The sequence below is a fragment of the Oncorhynchus mykiss genome, chromosome 24, assembly GCF_057628025.1.
Source record: "Oncorhynchus mykiss isolate SJ-2025 chromosome 24, ASM5762802v1, whole genome shotgun sequence".
Lineage (NCBI taxonomy): Eukaryota > Metazoa > Chordata > Actinopteri > Salmoniformes > Salmonidae > Oncorhynchus > Oncorhynchus mykiss.
Genome location: NC_143045.1, coordinates 20144445 through 20158710, shown reverse-complemented (window position 1 = coordinate 20158710; position 14266 = coordinate 20144445). Strand labels below are relative to the sequence as shown.

The 14266-nt window shown below is 42.4% G+C and overlaps 1 protein-coding gene and 1 long non-coding RNA gene across 3 annotated transcripts in view; both read right to left on the bottom strand.

Moving 5' to 3' along the window:
• Window positions 1-61: 61 nt before the first annotated feature.
• LOC149972397 (uncharacterized) lies at window positions 62-3414 on the bottom strand. Its single transcript, XR_016491371.1, has 4 exons — window positions 2747-3414; window positions 2214-2351; window positions 2056-2100; window positions 62-1900 (listed from the first exon to the last, which is right to left on the bottom strand). It is a non-coding gene; the product is annotated as an uncharacterized LOC149972397 (long non-coding RNA).
• A 1493-nt stretch (window positions 3415-4907) lies between these two features.
• The window catches only part of taok1a (TAO kinase 1a), a 30708-nt gene continuing 21349 nt past the window's right edge, over window positions 4908-14266 (bottom strand). Inside the window, exons 17-20 of one of the 2 annotated variants that reach the window (XM_036962029.2) lie at window positions 13779-14018; window positions 12729-12941; window positions 10942-11124; window positions 4908-10574 (exon numbers count right to left, since the gene is read on the bottom strand). In XM_036962029.2, coding sequence (XP_036817924.2) covers window positions 10044-10574; window positions 10942-11124; window positions 12729-12941; window positions 13779-14018 — 1167 coding nt within the window. In that variant the 3' untranslated portion in view covers window positions 4908-10043. Of the gene's footprint in view, window positions 10575-10941; window positions 11125-12728; window positions 12942-13467; window positions 13601-13778; window positions 14019-14266 lie in introns of those variants that run through there. The other variant, XM_090218619.1, reaches the window with a different exon arrangement.

Genomic DNA, 14266 nt, shown 5'->3' with positions numbered 1-14266 from the left:
AGCAACATTTGTGACCTGTTGCCACAAGAAAAGGACAACCAGTGAAGAACAAACACTGTTGTAAATATAACCTTATGTTTATTTATTTTTTGTACTTTAACTATTTGCACATCATTACAACATTTAAATGTCTTTATTATTTTGGAACTTTTGTAAGTGTAATGTTTACAGTAATTTTTTATTTATTGTTTATTATCTCTTTCACTTGCTTTGACAATGTAAACATATGTTTCCCATGCCAATACAGCCCTTAAATTGAAATTGGAAGACCAGTGGCCGGTAGTTGGAGATGGAACGAGATGGATTTTGGCCAACATTTACTCATCAGTGAAACATTTCATCTCAATACAGTTTTTTGTTACAAACAGAGTGAACTAAGTTTGGTAGACTTCACCCTTTGACAAAGTTTTTAAAAAAAGGCCTCGTTTAGCAGGGGTGCAAAGGCAAATTGTTTGTGCACACGCGCACTTCAGAGTAGACGTTCCCCAAAGGAATATGCAAATGTTTGCTAGAATACGCCAATAGGATCTCGCTAACTCGTTCTTGGCTCTGCCCACCTCATTGCTTTTTCTGCCCACTATGGCTAATTTGTTCTAATTTGAAACAACGGGCTGTGGTCTATCTTGGTTAACTCATAAAAATCTTTGGTGGTACCATGAACTGCCCCGTATCAATTTATACGATTCTACGTTGGAAAGCAAGATACTAAAATAACACATCACTACCCTCTACTGTATTGGAATATAACATTGAGAAAGTATATACCGACCATCAATCTGCAGCAAATCTGAAACTGTTTGAAATAGTAGTACAACAAGCTTGGAAAATGTCTTCAGATGCACACAAAATAAAACCAAATGTACCATTGGTGTCACTGCCCAGTTTAACCCAACATGCCACTTTCATAAACAAGAAGAAGTCAACATTACAAAGACAAGACTTGTGTTAGGCTATGACTGGCATTACAGAAGGATGATCTTCAATGAAGACAATTTAAAAGTTATGAACAGGTACAAGTCAAAATGTGGAATTCATCTAAGGTTTGTAATAATTTTCCACATTTGCTAGAAGAGCATTCATGACATTATTAGTGTGGTGTGAGCTTTACAACAGCAACAAAAAAAAACAGAAAAGCTACAAAAAAGCTACATTCAACATTTTAGTTTGAGCGCAGATGACAAAATACTGATGAGTGCATATTATATTATTGTCATGTTGGAAGATTTCCAAGAGTAAAGTTTTTAATTGAATATGTGTATCATGTCAATAATGTTGTTAGTTTTACATAGCAAAACAACCCAGTGACACTGTCATGTAAGTGCCCAGACTGAAGCAGATTATGTATAGACACAGATGTGAAAACAAATCAACTAAAATGTGTACAACCATGATAATGTGCAAGTCTGCCAAAATCCACAAAAATTACATTGACTATGGACTAAACCTCATGTAAAAATATTTTTTCAAAGCATCTGCCAAGTGTTTTTCCACATTGTTTGACCTATATCACATATTAACACAGACAATGGAAATAGAACATATGTATGATGGTTCATGCTTTGGTGGGGAACACTTAGCTGCCACACTATGCATCTATTCCACAGTTACGGCAGGATCCCCTCCCTGGTTCTTCTTGCCAAGCTGGGTGTCTCTACCCATACCCAACAACAATCCAACTGCATTCAATGCAGTTTCTTCATGTTGACAATGACCATGCGGTAAATCTAGGAGGGAACCAGGAGCAGGGAGGTAGAAAAAGACTACTGATTCTCATTATTTTATAGGAGCGTCTCAAACATACAGCTCCCATCCTTTTATATCTGGAGAGAACAATCCATTATGTGCTGTTCCTCATATGCTTTCGCTGTCTCAGGTCTGCATCTGTCCAGAGGGATCCACTCTGTGGAAAGGGGACAATGGAGACTTTATTCATGAAAGTGCTACATGGTAATAACTATTAATAACAGTATAGTTTTCCATTTCAGATACAAGTTATAGTACTGCATTTCATCTGATCACACCCATGAACAGACAGAAATCAATATTAGGATTCACCTGCTCAACATGTATAGCATTTGGCCGGGGTCATCTGCAAATACCCTGTAGTAACAGAATGAGAAAGGAAGGTCTGTTTGATACTTCATCTGGATATTTGTAAGACGATTAAGAATCAGCAAGTTGCTTGTGTGTAAAATATGATTAGGTACGCATACCCATCTCCCCAGTGATAAAATGCCTGGTCCTGGTAGAAGATGCATAGGAACAGCCACACACTTATGGTCTCCACCCAGAAGATTACGAAAAGGAACCATAGTGAGGAGACTAGCAGCTCACACACCATCCTGGGGCTTCTACAATGAGAAATAACAGAGAGAGGGGAGTTAAACCATAGGGGAACATAACACTACAGTCCTCTACAGACCAATAGAGAAGGTATTGGTAGGAGCAACATGACTACAGCTAGTCCTAAAGAAAGATAAAATACATTTTAGATATTTATTGCAAACAGTGTTTGGTTTTTGGTTGAAAGCAAGGACATTTCAGGGATTATCAACACTAGTATTCAAGCCCAAACCAAACAAGCAGAATGTTGGTCTTTGCCAACTAACAGAAGCCCGAGCTAAGTATGGATGAAAGTTGATCAGCCGTGTTCAGTGAGGGGGTAACTAGCTGCTCGCTAACTCTCAATCTTGGTGACATGTATCATAACCAGCTAACAAGAAATATTGGAAATAAAGTATCTTACCTTTTAATCGTGATGGGAGCAGATTTAACGGTATCCAAGTCCGTGAATATCAGTGACATTCATGGAGGCAAGCTGTTTAGCTAAACTTGTTTGTTATAGCTAGCTATTCACAATGCCACAGCTAGCTAGCAATAGCACCAGCTGACTGGGAGTGTTTTGTATTGTTGGCTAGCTAGAACAGTTAGCTAGCTTGCTTAATAACTAATTTGAGATTGTAATATGGTTTCACTTGATCAAATATAACATTGTATAGCTATTTAGCCAGATAACATGCATGTTTTCGTTGTTCAAGGACAGTTTTGCCTGCATGCTCCTGCAAATGTTACCAGTGAGTTGAGTTTCCGGGAGTCAGAATCCGCAATTACTGCACAGAATTTGGGGAACAAAGATTTGATCAACAAGCACTAGTCTGGGTACCAGTCTTAAACTATCATTCCACTCCTCGCCACTCCGTGTCATATGTGTGTAACGTTAGCGATTTCAGTGCCAATAGAAATTGTATTTTAATTTGATAATTTTGTATTTGTATTAGGGTATTGCATTTTCATTTAATATTTTTGAATTTGTAATGCACAGATTGAATATTTGAATTCATAAATGTAACTTGTATTTGAAAAAAAGTCTCCAGCAAGGATAGCCTACTCATTAATAGAGCGTGGTTTTCGAACAACCTCAGTCACATTTCACACCCCTTTGATCTCATATTCAGAGATTATGGCACCATTATAAAGTGGGTGGTTCGAGCCCTGAATGCTGAATGGCTGACAGCCGTGGTATATTAGACCGTATACCATGGGTATGACAAAACATTTATTTTTACTGGTCTGTTTACGTTGATAACCAGTTTATACTAGCAATAAGGCACCTTGCGGGTTTGTGATATATGGCCAATTTACCACAGCTAAGGGCTGTGTCAGGCAATCTGCACTGCGTTGTGTTTAAGAACAGCCCTTAGCCGTGGTATATTGGCCATATACCACACCCCTCATGCCTTATTGCTTACATATAACTGACTGGGTTCGAAATCAGGCCTACAGCACAACAAAAACACTTTATGTGGCAAACAGAAGCAGAAGGATCTGTGCACCCCATTTAATGAGAGTGCAACAGAGGTGGGTTGGAGACCTATGCATGTGATGAGCAACCTAGCCTGAGATCTGGAAACATTATGTGTTAGTTTAACTCTGGTTTTAATGTCTATGGTTTGACTGATGGGGTTCTAACCCAGATCTCCTCTGCACCAGACAATGCAACTTTTCAAGTCTCAGAGTTACTCATCACATGATCTTGGCTTTGGCTCAACAGGCTAACAGTCTTAATCCAGTCAGTCACATGTTAACCTTATAATGAATACCCTTGCTGAAAGACATGAAACTAACAACATCTAACAAACTAACACGTCAAACTAACATGTCTTCAGGTCTCAGCACAAGGCAAGGTTCTCATCCGATAAGCATGGATCACCAAACTACGCTCTTTTGATGAGTAACTTTGCTGGATCTTGAAGACTTGTATTAGTGTAGCAGATGGTGATCTGTGAAACTCACTCCTCAGCCTGAAGTGTAACCCCTTGCACAATTGAAGGCCTTTTTGAATAGCACAATGGGTTGAAATGCCTCAAAAGAGCAGTCACGTGTTTATGAGCCAAAGGTCCTGAGTTCGAGTCTCCATACGAGCTGAATCAGGGGGAAACGCTACTCGTTAAGCAAGCAGTGTGTCATCCTTTACATGAACTTATCTCTATAGGCTTTAGCTAAGTGGGCTAACACAGTCTTGTGCCATGCAGGAGACCTGGTTTGAATCCAGTTAGCCACAAGAGCTAGATTAAATAGGGAGTGGAAAGGCTGTCCGTAGAAGGGCTATGACAGCCAGGGCTATTCAACTATATTCTTATCGGGGCCAAAGTGCTTTTTTTTTTTACACTCCTAACACACCCTGTGATCATCATAGAGGGGAACAGAAGGCACATTCATGTTCCAGAGTTGTAGCTTTCAAGAATGGGGTTATACTAGGGTTCAAATGCTAGAGACAAATTCATAGGAAGAATAGAAATTCAAGATGCCACATTGGCTTCAAAAACCACCAGAAGTTTCTGATTCTGTAAAAACTACACTTAAAAAAATATATATTTATTATGCGCCAAATTCAAACAGGACACAAGTTATATACTAAAATTACTTTATTACAGCTGATTTCTGTTCAATATTCCTCTGCCAGCACAATAGTAATTATAATACAAACAAAATAGTACATTTGATCCTAGTTTTTATTCTTCTGTTTTATGAATATTTTTACACATTTCCACTCACTTTTTTGTATTTTTTGTTGGTGAAAATGTATTTATAATCTTCATAATCTTTCAGACATTCAATAACATGTTTCACAATCTATACATTTTAATACAGGTTATATAAGAGTTGTAGTGGTAATGTTGTGCCAAGGAAGAATACTGACATCCTCATAGAAATGGACCCTCTGTTTTCATAAGTAGCCTGTCACCATCTTTTCAAGCCTCTACATTGGCCATCTGACCAGAACGGCTCAAATCATGCGATTTCTAAACATTTCATGCCATCAGCCCAAGCCAAGGGTAATGTTAGGTAACTCTTGAGATGAAACAATGCAGTGGTGTTTGGGCTTGGCAGCTCTGGTATGGCACAGTGTTTGACCAGAGGGAGGACCTCCATTTTTCTTTAGCTTGTTTCTCACTCAGTATCCCATACTTTCAGTCAGTAGGACAAAAGTTGACAACATCAATGTTAAATGATAATTTAAAACATTATTCAGGTTGGTGGAGAAGCCTTGTAAATGATTAAAACAAATATGAATAAAAGTATCTAAGTAGTCTCACAATTTGGGGGGGGGGGGATTATTAACAAAATGGTGTGACGGGTTGGCAATCAATCTCATATGAGATGAAGTTTCATTGGCGTTTAGTGCTTTCCGGGATCCTTGGGACGTCCCTACCCAAACCTTTACCGTTTTAAAATATCAACTTCAATGGGGTAGGAACGTCCCAAGGATCACAGATAGCAAGGACCTTTCATTGGCCTGACATGAATCATTGGCCCGAAAAGCTGTTGACCTGAACAAGGGCTAGGTCCCAATAATCAGAAATACCGCTCCTTTTTCTCCCCTGGCCACTATTCATAAAAGACTTGTTGGGTATAAGCATTATACTGGTAAATTAACCTATTGAGGCTTTTGACCTCTGTGGTTACAAATGAAAGGAAACAAGAGGTGGAAGGTTTTGGAGAGTATTGGGACACACTCACATCCCTATGTACTGTAACATAATGAGACCCATGCTTGCTTTTTGGAAAGGACAGTTGGATATGATCCAGAGGCAGATATGGGAGAATTGTAATGGGGGATTAGAGTCTGCAACCATTTAAAACAAACTTCTCCTACATCTCAAAAAATAAACAAAACTTCCCAGCATCTTTGTGCCCCTGAAATCAAACATGTTTTTGCTGCACAATTGCTGGATCACATTCAACAAGAACAAACAGAATAGTTAATAATCTGGTGGATGTGAATGTAGAAAGGGTGGAATAGGAGAAAACATACCAGAGGTATCAAGACTCACTGCAATGAAAGGCTTCATGAGGGGGCAATGACTAACAAAGTGTGTGACAGTAAAGGAAAATGACAGTGTAGGCTATGCATGCACAGGAAGCAGTAAGAGTCAGCGTACACACAACCACGCTCACTTTTCATCAGTTACTTTTACAGACCCTCATACCAATCTCAACGTTGTTTAATATTTGGTTAGTGTCTGTCAAGTTAAATAATGTTAGTCTTACAGATTATTTGTTATTTTCTTTTTCACAATGCAAGTTTAGTTTTAAAATGTTTAATCTCTTAAATTGTATATATACACACAATATGAACATTCCACCCCACTTTAATGAAAAGACGATACATTCCCTAAGATATCTGCATCTCTAGGACTTTTTAAGCCTCGTGGCCTTTTCAATATATATACGTTTTGAAAGTGTTTTAGATTTCCAGATGGAGATAGTTACCCTCATAATAAATGCAGACTTGGTGTGTGAGGGAATGCAGGTTGAGAAAAGAGGGGAACCAAAATGGCATAAACTCACCCCTGAAAAAAAAAACAGTTAGGGGAAAGTACCAAAAAGTGGAGAACATGTTCATGGATAGAACCCACTGTAGGTGTCCAAGTAAATAACTACATAAGTGCTTTGCCACCTTTAAAGATGAAATCTGCATTAGGGGAAACTGTGCCACTGCCCGCCCCAGCACCTTTGTTATTGTTTTGTGGACAAAACTAATGAGAGGCGCGCCGAGCAGTGTGGAAAAAAAATAATTGCACGTGCAATGATGTCTGGGGAGGAGTTAGTTTGTTTGCAGTAACTTCTTTCTTGTTGTAATATCCCAAATGGACATGGCAGTGTCACCATTAAGGTTTCCAGCTTTAACCACTCACCAACATAAGTGTAGAATGATCATTTAGTGTGAGTGTTATGTTTACATGATGAACACCAGTAACAAGTATATGAGCTTCATTCACCTGCCATTGTTACTTTTAGGGTGGTGAGATGAGCTCTTTTTTCCTGATTGCTGAGTTCTTAGTTTTGCTCAAGTTGTGGACCATTATCATTTTAAACACTTTGACTGCCTTACATTAACCAGCTCCCACAAACATGTACTCCTTGCCAAGCCTGCTGTTATGGTCAAAAAGAGCCTTCACATAGAGATTAGATCGTTCCTTTTCAAACACATTCTGAAACCATGTTACTTTTTTTTCTACTTATGGAAGCTCTGCTCTACTGTGCCCACTGTTTCATGTTAAACCTGGCCTGGAAATGTTGTGCGAAAGGTGTTTGTCAACCAAGCATACAATAGAAGTCCTTTAACTAACCCCGTCACCATACTCTAGAATCTGTTTTGTTCTTGTCCAACATGAATCCTCCACAGAGCCATAGAAATGTGTCTACATACTGGTAACTCACTTGTAATTAACTCCAGGCATTCAAATCCTGACTCTGTATCGGACTTTAAGGTCAACTATTAGACTTTTCAACTTCCTCACTTCAACCACATAATACCAACACACTATATGCATCCCTCGGGTTGCTGTGCTTAAAATAAAGTCAAACTACCATCTGTTTTACTGTATACATTTTCTATACTGTATAAAGTGCTTTGACAAGGCAGCAGTATTTAAAGGCACTAAAATAAAATCAACTGATAAATGTCAGGGTTCTTAAAGGCATTACAGAGTCTTTGCTCTTGTATCTGACAATCATGTAGCCCAGCATGAATTATACTGATCCTCCTTCTCGGTCATTCAGCCAACTAAGGTGAAACTCACAATCTGTCATCCTCCGCACAGCAGAGACACCCAGAACCAGCCCTCAAGTACCTGTATGCATGATATTATCACCTTCAGAACTTCTGTTCAACTGATCACTTCACAAACCTCCTGATATCGACATCCTTTTCAGAGGTACATGAGGACAGATGTTGGGATCCTCTCATCCTGAGGTACATCATTTTCATTGAACGATGCCAACATCTGTGCAAACTAAATGGAAACTAGTTTGAAGTGTAATAATTGAATCAATCTGAGCTGAACTAAAACATGCAGGTTTTACACTGAGAATGGATGATCAGTATCAGGGCATAGAAAGGCACCATCTTACTGAGCATTAACATACATATACACTTTTAGCTGTTAGCTAAGCCTTTTGTTTATTATGGCTCTGCCATGTCCCTCTGGTTTTGGCTGATGTAGTAATGCTATGAGAGACACCCACCCACTTGGAAACCCTAAACAGTGACGATTTGGATCTACTGTAGGTGGGCTATTATGGCCTAAGGAACAGTTGACAATAAGTGAAGACTGCAGCCTAGTGGCTGGCATCACACAGTACAGTAGTACAGAACTGAGTTGAATATGGCCATAGTTGAAGCTATGGTCAGCCTGGCCCCTAACGTTGCATCCGAAACATACAAATAAAACATTCATATTCTGCTTTAGTGTTCTTATTGGCAAATGGATGGATTAGCAGCTTAAACTCCCACAGGGAGGTGTAAAACAAAATGCACATCACTAAATGCTGGCAAAATGCTCATTGATATAAAAAGGTTCACTGTCTGTTGTCTGTCTCTCCAATATATTAAATGTAAACACTGAGCTTTCAAATGGCAAGTGTAACTGAATTTCACAACAAAAATCCTACCTCAATGATATAACCTCTGCTAAAAAAAACATATCTTGCTCTTACCAGCTGCAATTCCCCCCCAAAATATTTTCTTTAATATAAAAAAACAGACAAATAAGAACAGTTCAACATAATTTAACTAATTCTACAAAACCCTTAGATCCTTGTATGTGAAAACTAAAACAATCCTATCCACAAAATTTCACCACATTCCTGCAACAGGGGTTGATAGTAACTAAGTTGTGAGATGTTTAATAACAACTGCCTGGCTTAAAATAGGTTTTTCTACAACAACAAAACCTAGTTTAATGGAAGCTGGCCATAATACAAGCCAACAACATTGTGTCCCAGTGTCCCTCACATCCTCAAACCTAAATGATAATTTCAAACCAACCTAAATGATAATTTCAAACCAACTTGAATTTGTTTCAGGTATTGTCAAGGAGCTCTATACGGTATCTGTGCAGTTCTTTAAATCTCTCCCTGTTAAAATCTTTTAGAATGCAAAACATTCTTCTGATTTGGAAAGAGAAACAATCTCAGCTATTTAAAATAACCATAAAAACAGGCTGGCATAAGGAGAATAAAAAAGATTAAAAAATCAAGTAACTGGATAGATGGGCCAATGTATTATCAAATTTGGAGCAGGGGAATTTCATGGGCTGTCTTAGCTTGCTGTGATTAATAGACACTACATAAAAAAAAATATTAAAAGCAGTTAGCAGATGTCAAAAGGCTTTTTGACAGTGGTCTCAGTGGTGGAAGGGGGGCAGTGGCACATATATGTACATGAAAGTGATTTCTAAGTGAGAGAACTGTAAAATAAAGAACGGAGGAAGTATTAAGTGTTGACACTGAATGGTTTCAATAGAAACAGAAGAACTGATCTGTATGTGTGCTAATAAACTGCTGTGTAGAGGGGGTGTGCCTCTTTCAGCCCTTTTGACCTGAGCAACATTTATTTCCACACGCATCCACATCTGTACACAGGATAGGAGAGGAACGAGGGATAGGAAAGAGGGGAGGTGGAGGTGTAGCAGAGCTCAGCCCATGCTGTCCCACTCTGCAGCGCCCTACTCTGACTCTGGTGCTGGGCTGGGAGTCTATGTGTAGGACAGGTGCGACCCATTGGATATCTGAGAGTTGACACTGGTGCTCCTGCTCATAGCCTGCTCACTGCGCCCCCCTGAGGCTGTCCTGCTCAGTGCCTGGGGGCTGTTTTGCACTCCTCCACTGCTTCTGGCCCCCAGGGGCCCTGCCGAGGGGTGGCCCCACGGCTGAGGACACCCGCCTCCCTGCATGCCTTGGCCCCAGGCTTGCTGCATGGGGGACCCTCCCTGACCAGAGTGGTAGTGGTGATGGCTGCCTTGGTGCCCTGACCCTCCACTGCCCCAGTGTAGCCCTTGAGAGGAGCCCCCAGAGTGGTGCTGTGTCTGGGGGTGGGCCCAGCTGCCTGGGGCCCCGGGGAAGCTGTGGCTAAAGGCCTCTGGGGAGAGGTTGGACAGCACCATGTTGTTGAAGCCTAGACGCATGCTCTCCGAGTCAAACGCTTCGATCTCCCTGGCCTGGCGCTCCAGCAGGCTACGGATCCTCTCCGAACGCTCATTCTGAAGAGCCAGCATCTCCTCCTCAATCTGAAGATACACACAGCTGCTCAGTACTATAATATGTTCATTTCAAAATAGCACTGGTTTAGCAATAATAACAGCAAACTCTGGAGCTTGAAATTAAATAAAGCCCAAATGTCAATTGAGACTTTTTGCCACTGCATCCCAAATGGCACACTGCATCCCAAATGGCACCCTACATCCCAAATGGCACCCTACATCCCAAATGGCACACTGCATCCCAAATGGCACCCTGCATCCCAAATGGCACCCTATCCACTTAAAAGTGCCCTACATTTGACCACAGTGCACTATACAGGGAATAGGGTGCAAATTAAAACGCAACCCATGTTAAAAAAAAATATATATATATTCCCAGTATGGAAGATCAGACCTTCTGCTCCAGTAGGGCCCTCCGGAGGGACACTCTCTGCTCCAGGTCCTTCCGCTCACGGTCGTGCTGGGCGTCCGTCTGCATCTTGATCTTGCTCTGGTAGGCGTTGAGTAGCTCCAGCTCCTGCTGCAGCTGCATCCTCAGCACCTGGCACTGAGCCTCCTGAGCCTCATCCAAACGCAGCTAGAGACGAGAAGGGAGCCAGACAGGGGGTCAGTACAATGTTAAAGGGATTTTGGCAATAAGGCCCTTTATCTACTTCAACAAAAAAAAGGAGATCCGCAAACTAGGAGCTCAGATGAAATAATTGAATAACCAACGTTTGGACAGACAAGCTGTCTTCCTCAGGGTATAATGAAAAACTGCAGGTCACTAGTTTATATAGTGTCAAAGGACAGATACAGGTGTCTAATCATGGCCGGGTGTGGCTTGATATCATTGGTTCATTTACAGATATAAATAGAACATATAAAAAACAAATGATAGTATACGATCATAGACAATTTGGCTACATAAGCCTACAAACATTTACAATGAACAGCAAAATCACAAGAATGTCTTCAGATCCTAGTCTACGCTGAGACCGAAGGGACCAAGGGTCTTTAAATTAAAGATTCAGGCAGCTTCTTGTTTTAACAATAAATCGTCGAGGTCACCCCCTCTCCTAGGGAGGGTGATGTGTTCAATGCCGATTTAACGTAGGGACGAAATCGAGTGGTTCGCTTCCAAAAAGTGGGCCACAACTGGGTAGGTTGAGTTTTTGCAGGTGCTGACCTAACATAATCGTTTGGTGTGCTTTCGTCGTAAAGCCTTTTTGAAATCGGACACGGTGGCTGGATTTACAACAAGTTTATCTTTAAAATGGTGTAAAATACTTGTATGTTTGAGGAATTTTAATTCTGAGATTTCTGTTGTTTTGAATTTGGCACCCTGCAATTTCACTGGCTGTTGGCGAGGTGGGATGCTACCGTCCCACATATCCCAGAGAAGTTAACACAGTGCGCATCCAACCCGGAAGCCAGCCGCACCAATGTGTCAGAGGAAACACTAGTAACCAGGTCAGCGCCCACTGAGCCCGGCCCGCCACAGGAGTCGCTAGTGCGCGATGAGACAAGGATATCCCTGCCGGCCAAACCCTCCCTAACCCGGACGACGCTAAGCCAATTGTGCGCCGCCCCATGGGCCTCCCGGTCGCGGCCGGCTGCGGCAGAGCCCGGGCTCGAACCCAGAGTCTCTGGTGGCACAGCTAGCACTGCGATGTAGTGCCTTAGACCACTGCGCCACCCGGGAGGCCCTTGCCCACATAATTTTTTACCACAAAGACAAGTTATAAGATACATAACTGCCTTATGTAACACGCATGTAATAACACCTTTGATTGGGATCTGTTTCCCTGTTGGGGGTGTTTGAAGGATCTACATTTGTAAGTGCCAATGCATTGAGCACAGCCATTCCATCCGGTAGAGGCACACATAGAAGTTGTGCAGGGATTTATCTACTTCCCCAGAGTCAGATGAACTCATGGGTACCATTTTTATGTCTCTGTGTCCAGGAAGTTAGAGGTAGTTCTACAAGCCAATGCTAGCTAGCGTTAGCACAATGACCGGAAGTCTATGGGTATCTGCTAGCGTACTAATTAGCAACTTCCATCAAACTGCACGCAGAGAGATAAAAATGTTATCCACGAGTTCATCCGACTCATTGCCAAAATGCCTATCATCAGTAGTCAGCTTTTTAGAAACTCATCCCCTCTCCTGCAGTGTTTTTAAACCCCCTGTGTGACTCACAGCCTGTGTGGAGAGCATCTCGTTGATAGAGTGGTCGTACTGCTCAGCCAGGATGGCCAGCTTGCGGGTCTGCTCCTCCTTTAGACGCTTCAGGACAGCCTTGTGGTCAGACTTTGGTGTGCTCTCCAGTAGGTGGTTTCTCAAGGCCTTGAACTGTCTGGTCTGGATCTTACATGTGTCTTGGAACTGTTTCTTAATCTGGAGCTCTTTGGACTGGGACAGAGGGAGGAGGAAGAGAGGACAAACAGAACAGAGAGGGGTCAGGTCTGGAGCTCTTTGGACTGGGACAGAGGGAGGAGGAAGAGAGGACAAAGAACAGTGAGGGGTCAGGTCTGGAGCTCTTTGGACTGGGACAGAGGGAGGAGGAAGAGAGGACAAACAGAACAGAGAGGGGTCAGGTCTGGAGCTCTTTGGACTGGGACAGAGGGAGGAGGAAGAGAGGACAAAGAACAGTGAGGGGTCAGGTCTGGAGCTCTTTGGACTGGGACAGAGGGAGGAGGAAGAGAGGACAAACAGAACAGTGAGGGGTCAGGTCTGGAGCTCTTTGGACTGGGACAGAGGGAGGAGGAAGAGAGGACAAAGAACAGTGAGGGGTCAGGTCTGGAGCTCTTTGGACTGGGACAGAGGGAGGAGGAAGAGAGGACAAAGATCAGTGAGGGGTCAGGTCTGGAGCTCTTTGGACTGGGACAGAGGGAGGAGGAAGAAAGGACAAAGAACAGTGAGGGGTCAGGTCTGGAGCTCTTTGGACTGGGACAGAGGGAGGAGGAAGAGAGGACAAAGAACAGTGAGGGGTCAGGTCTGGAGCTCTTTGGACTGGGATAGAGGAAGAGAGGACAAAGAACAGTGAGGGGTCAGGTCTGGAGCTCTTTGGACTGGGATAGAGGAAGAGCGGACAAACAGAACAGTGAGGGTCAGGTCTGGAACTCTTTGGACTGGGACAGAGGACAAACAAAACTGTGAGGGGTCAGGTCCCTACATTAAGGCCATTAACGGTAACACAAAACAACAACGGTTTATGGGAATTGTGTGTGTTGGCATGTGTGTGTTCACCTTGAGGCTCTTGGGCTGCTGTCGGACCTCCATGACGTGTTTGCGTCGGAGCTCTCTCTCCCTCCTCTTGTTGTACTCCTGCTGGTTGGTGAGTTCTGTCTGGTGCTGCAGGCGGATCAGCTCAGCCCTCATCTTCTGGATGGTGTTGACCTGGCGGAACTCCAGCTCCTGCATGGACTCATGGTGCCGCAGCAGCATGGCATGCTCCAGGTCCTTCTGCGTCTGACGCTTATTCAGCTCCTACACACAGACGGACAAGCAGGGAGGAACAACCATACAGGTTAGGAGAAAACTGCATTATTTAAGAGATAGGGCAGTATGACAACCAGAGAATGAGGTCACACAGGGTAAAGGTATGGTTACTAAACATATGGAAGTAGGAAAATGAGCAGAACCCACGGCTGAGCCATGGTTACAAAACGAAGCCCGAGAACAGGAAAGGGGGCCTTGTTTGAGGAGAGTGAGAGAGAAACAAGAGACTGTATGAA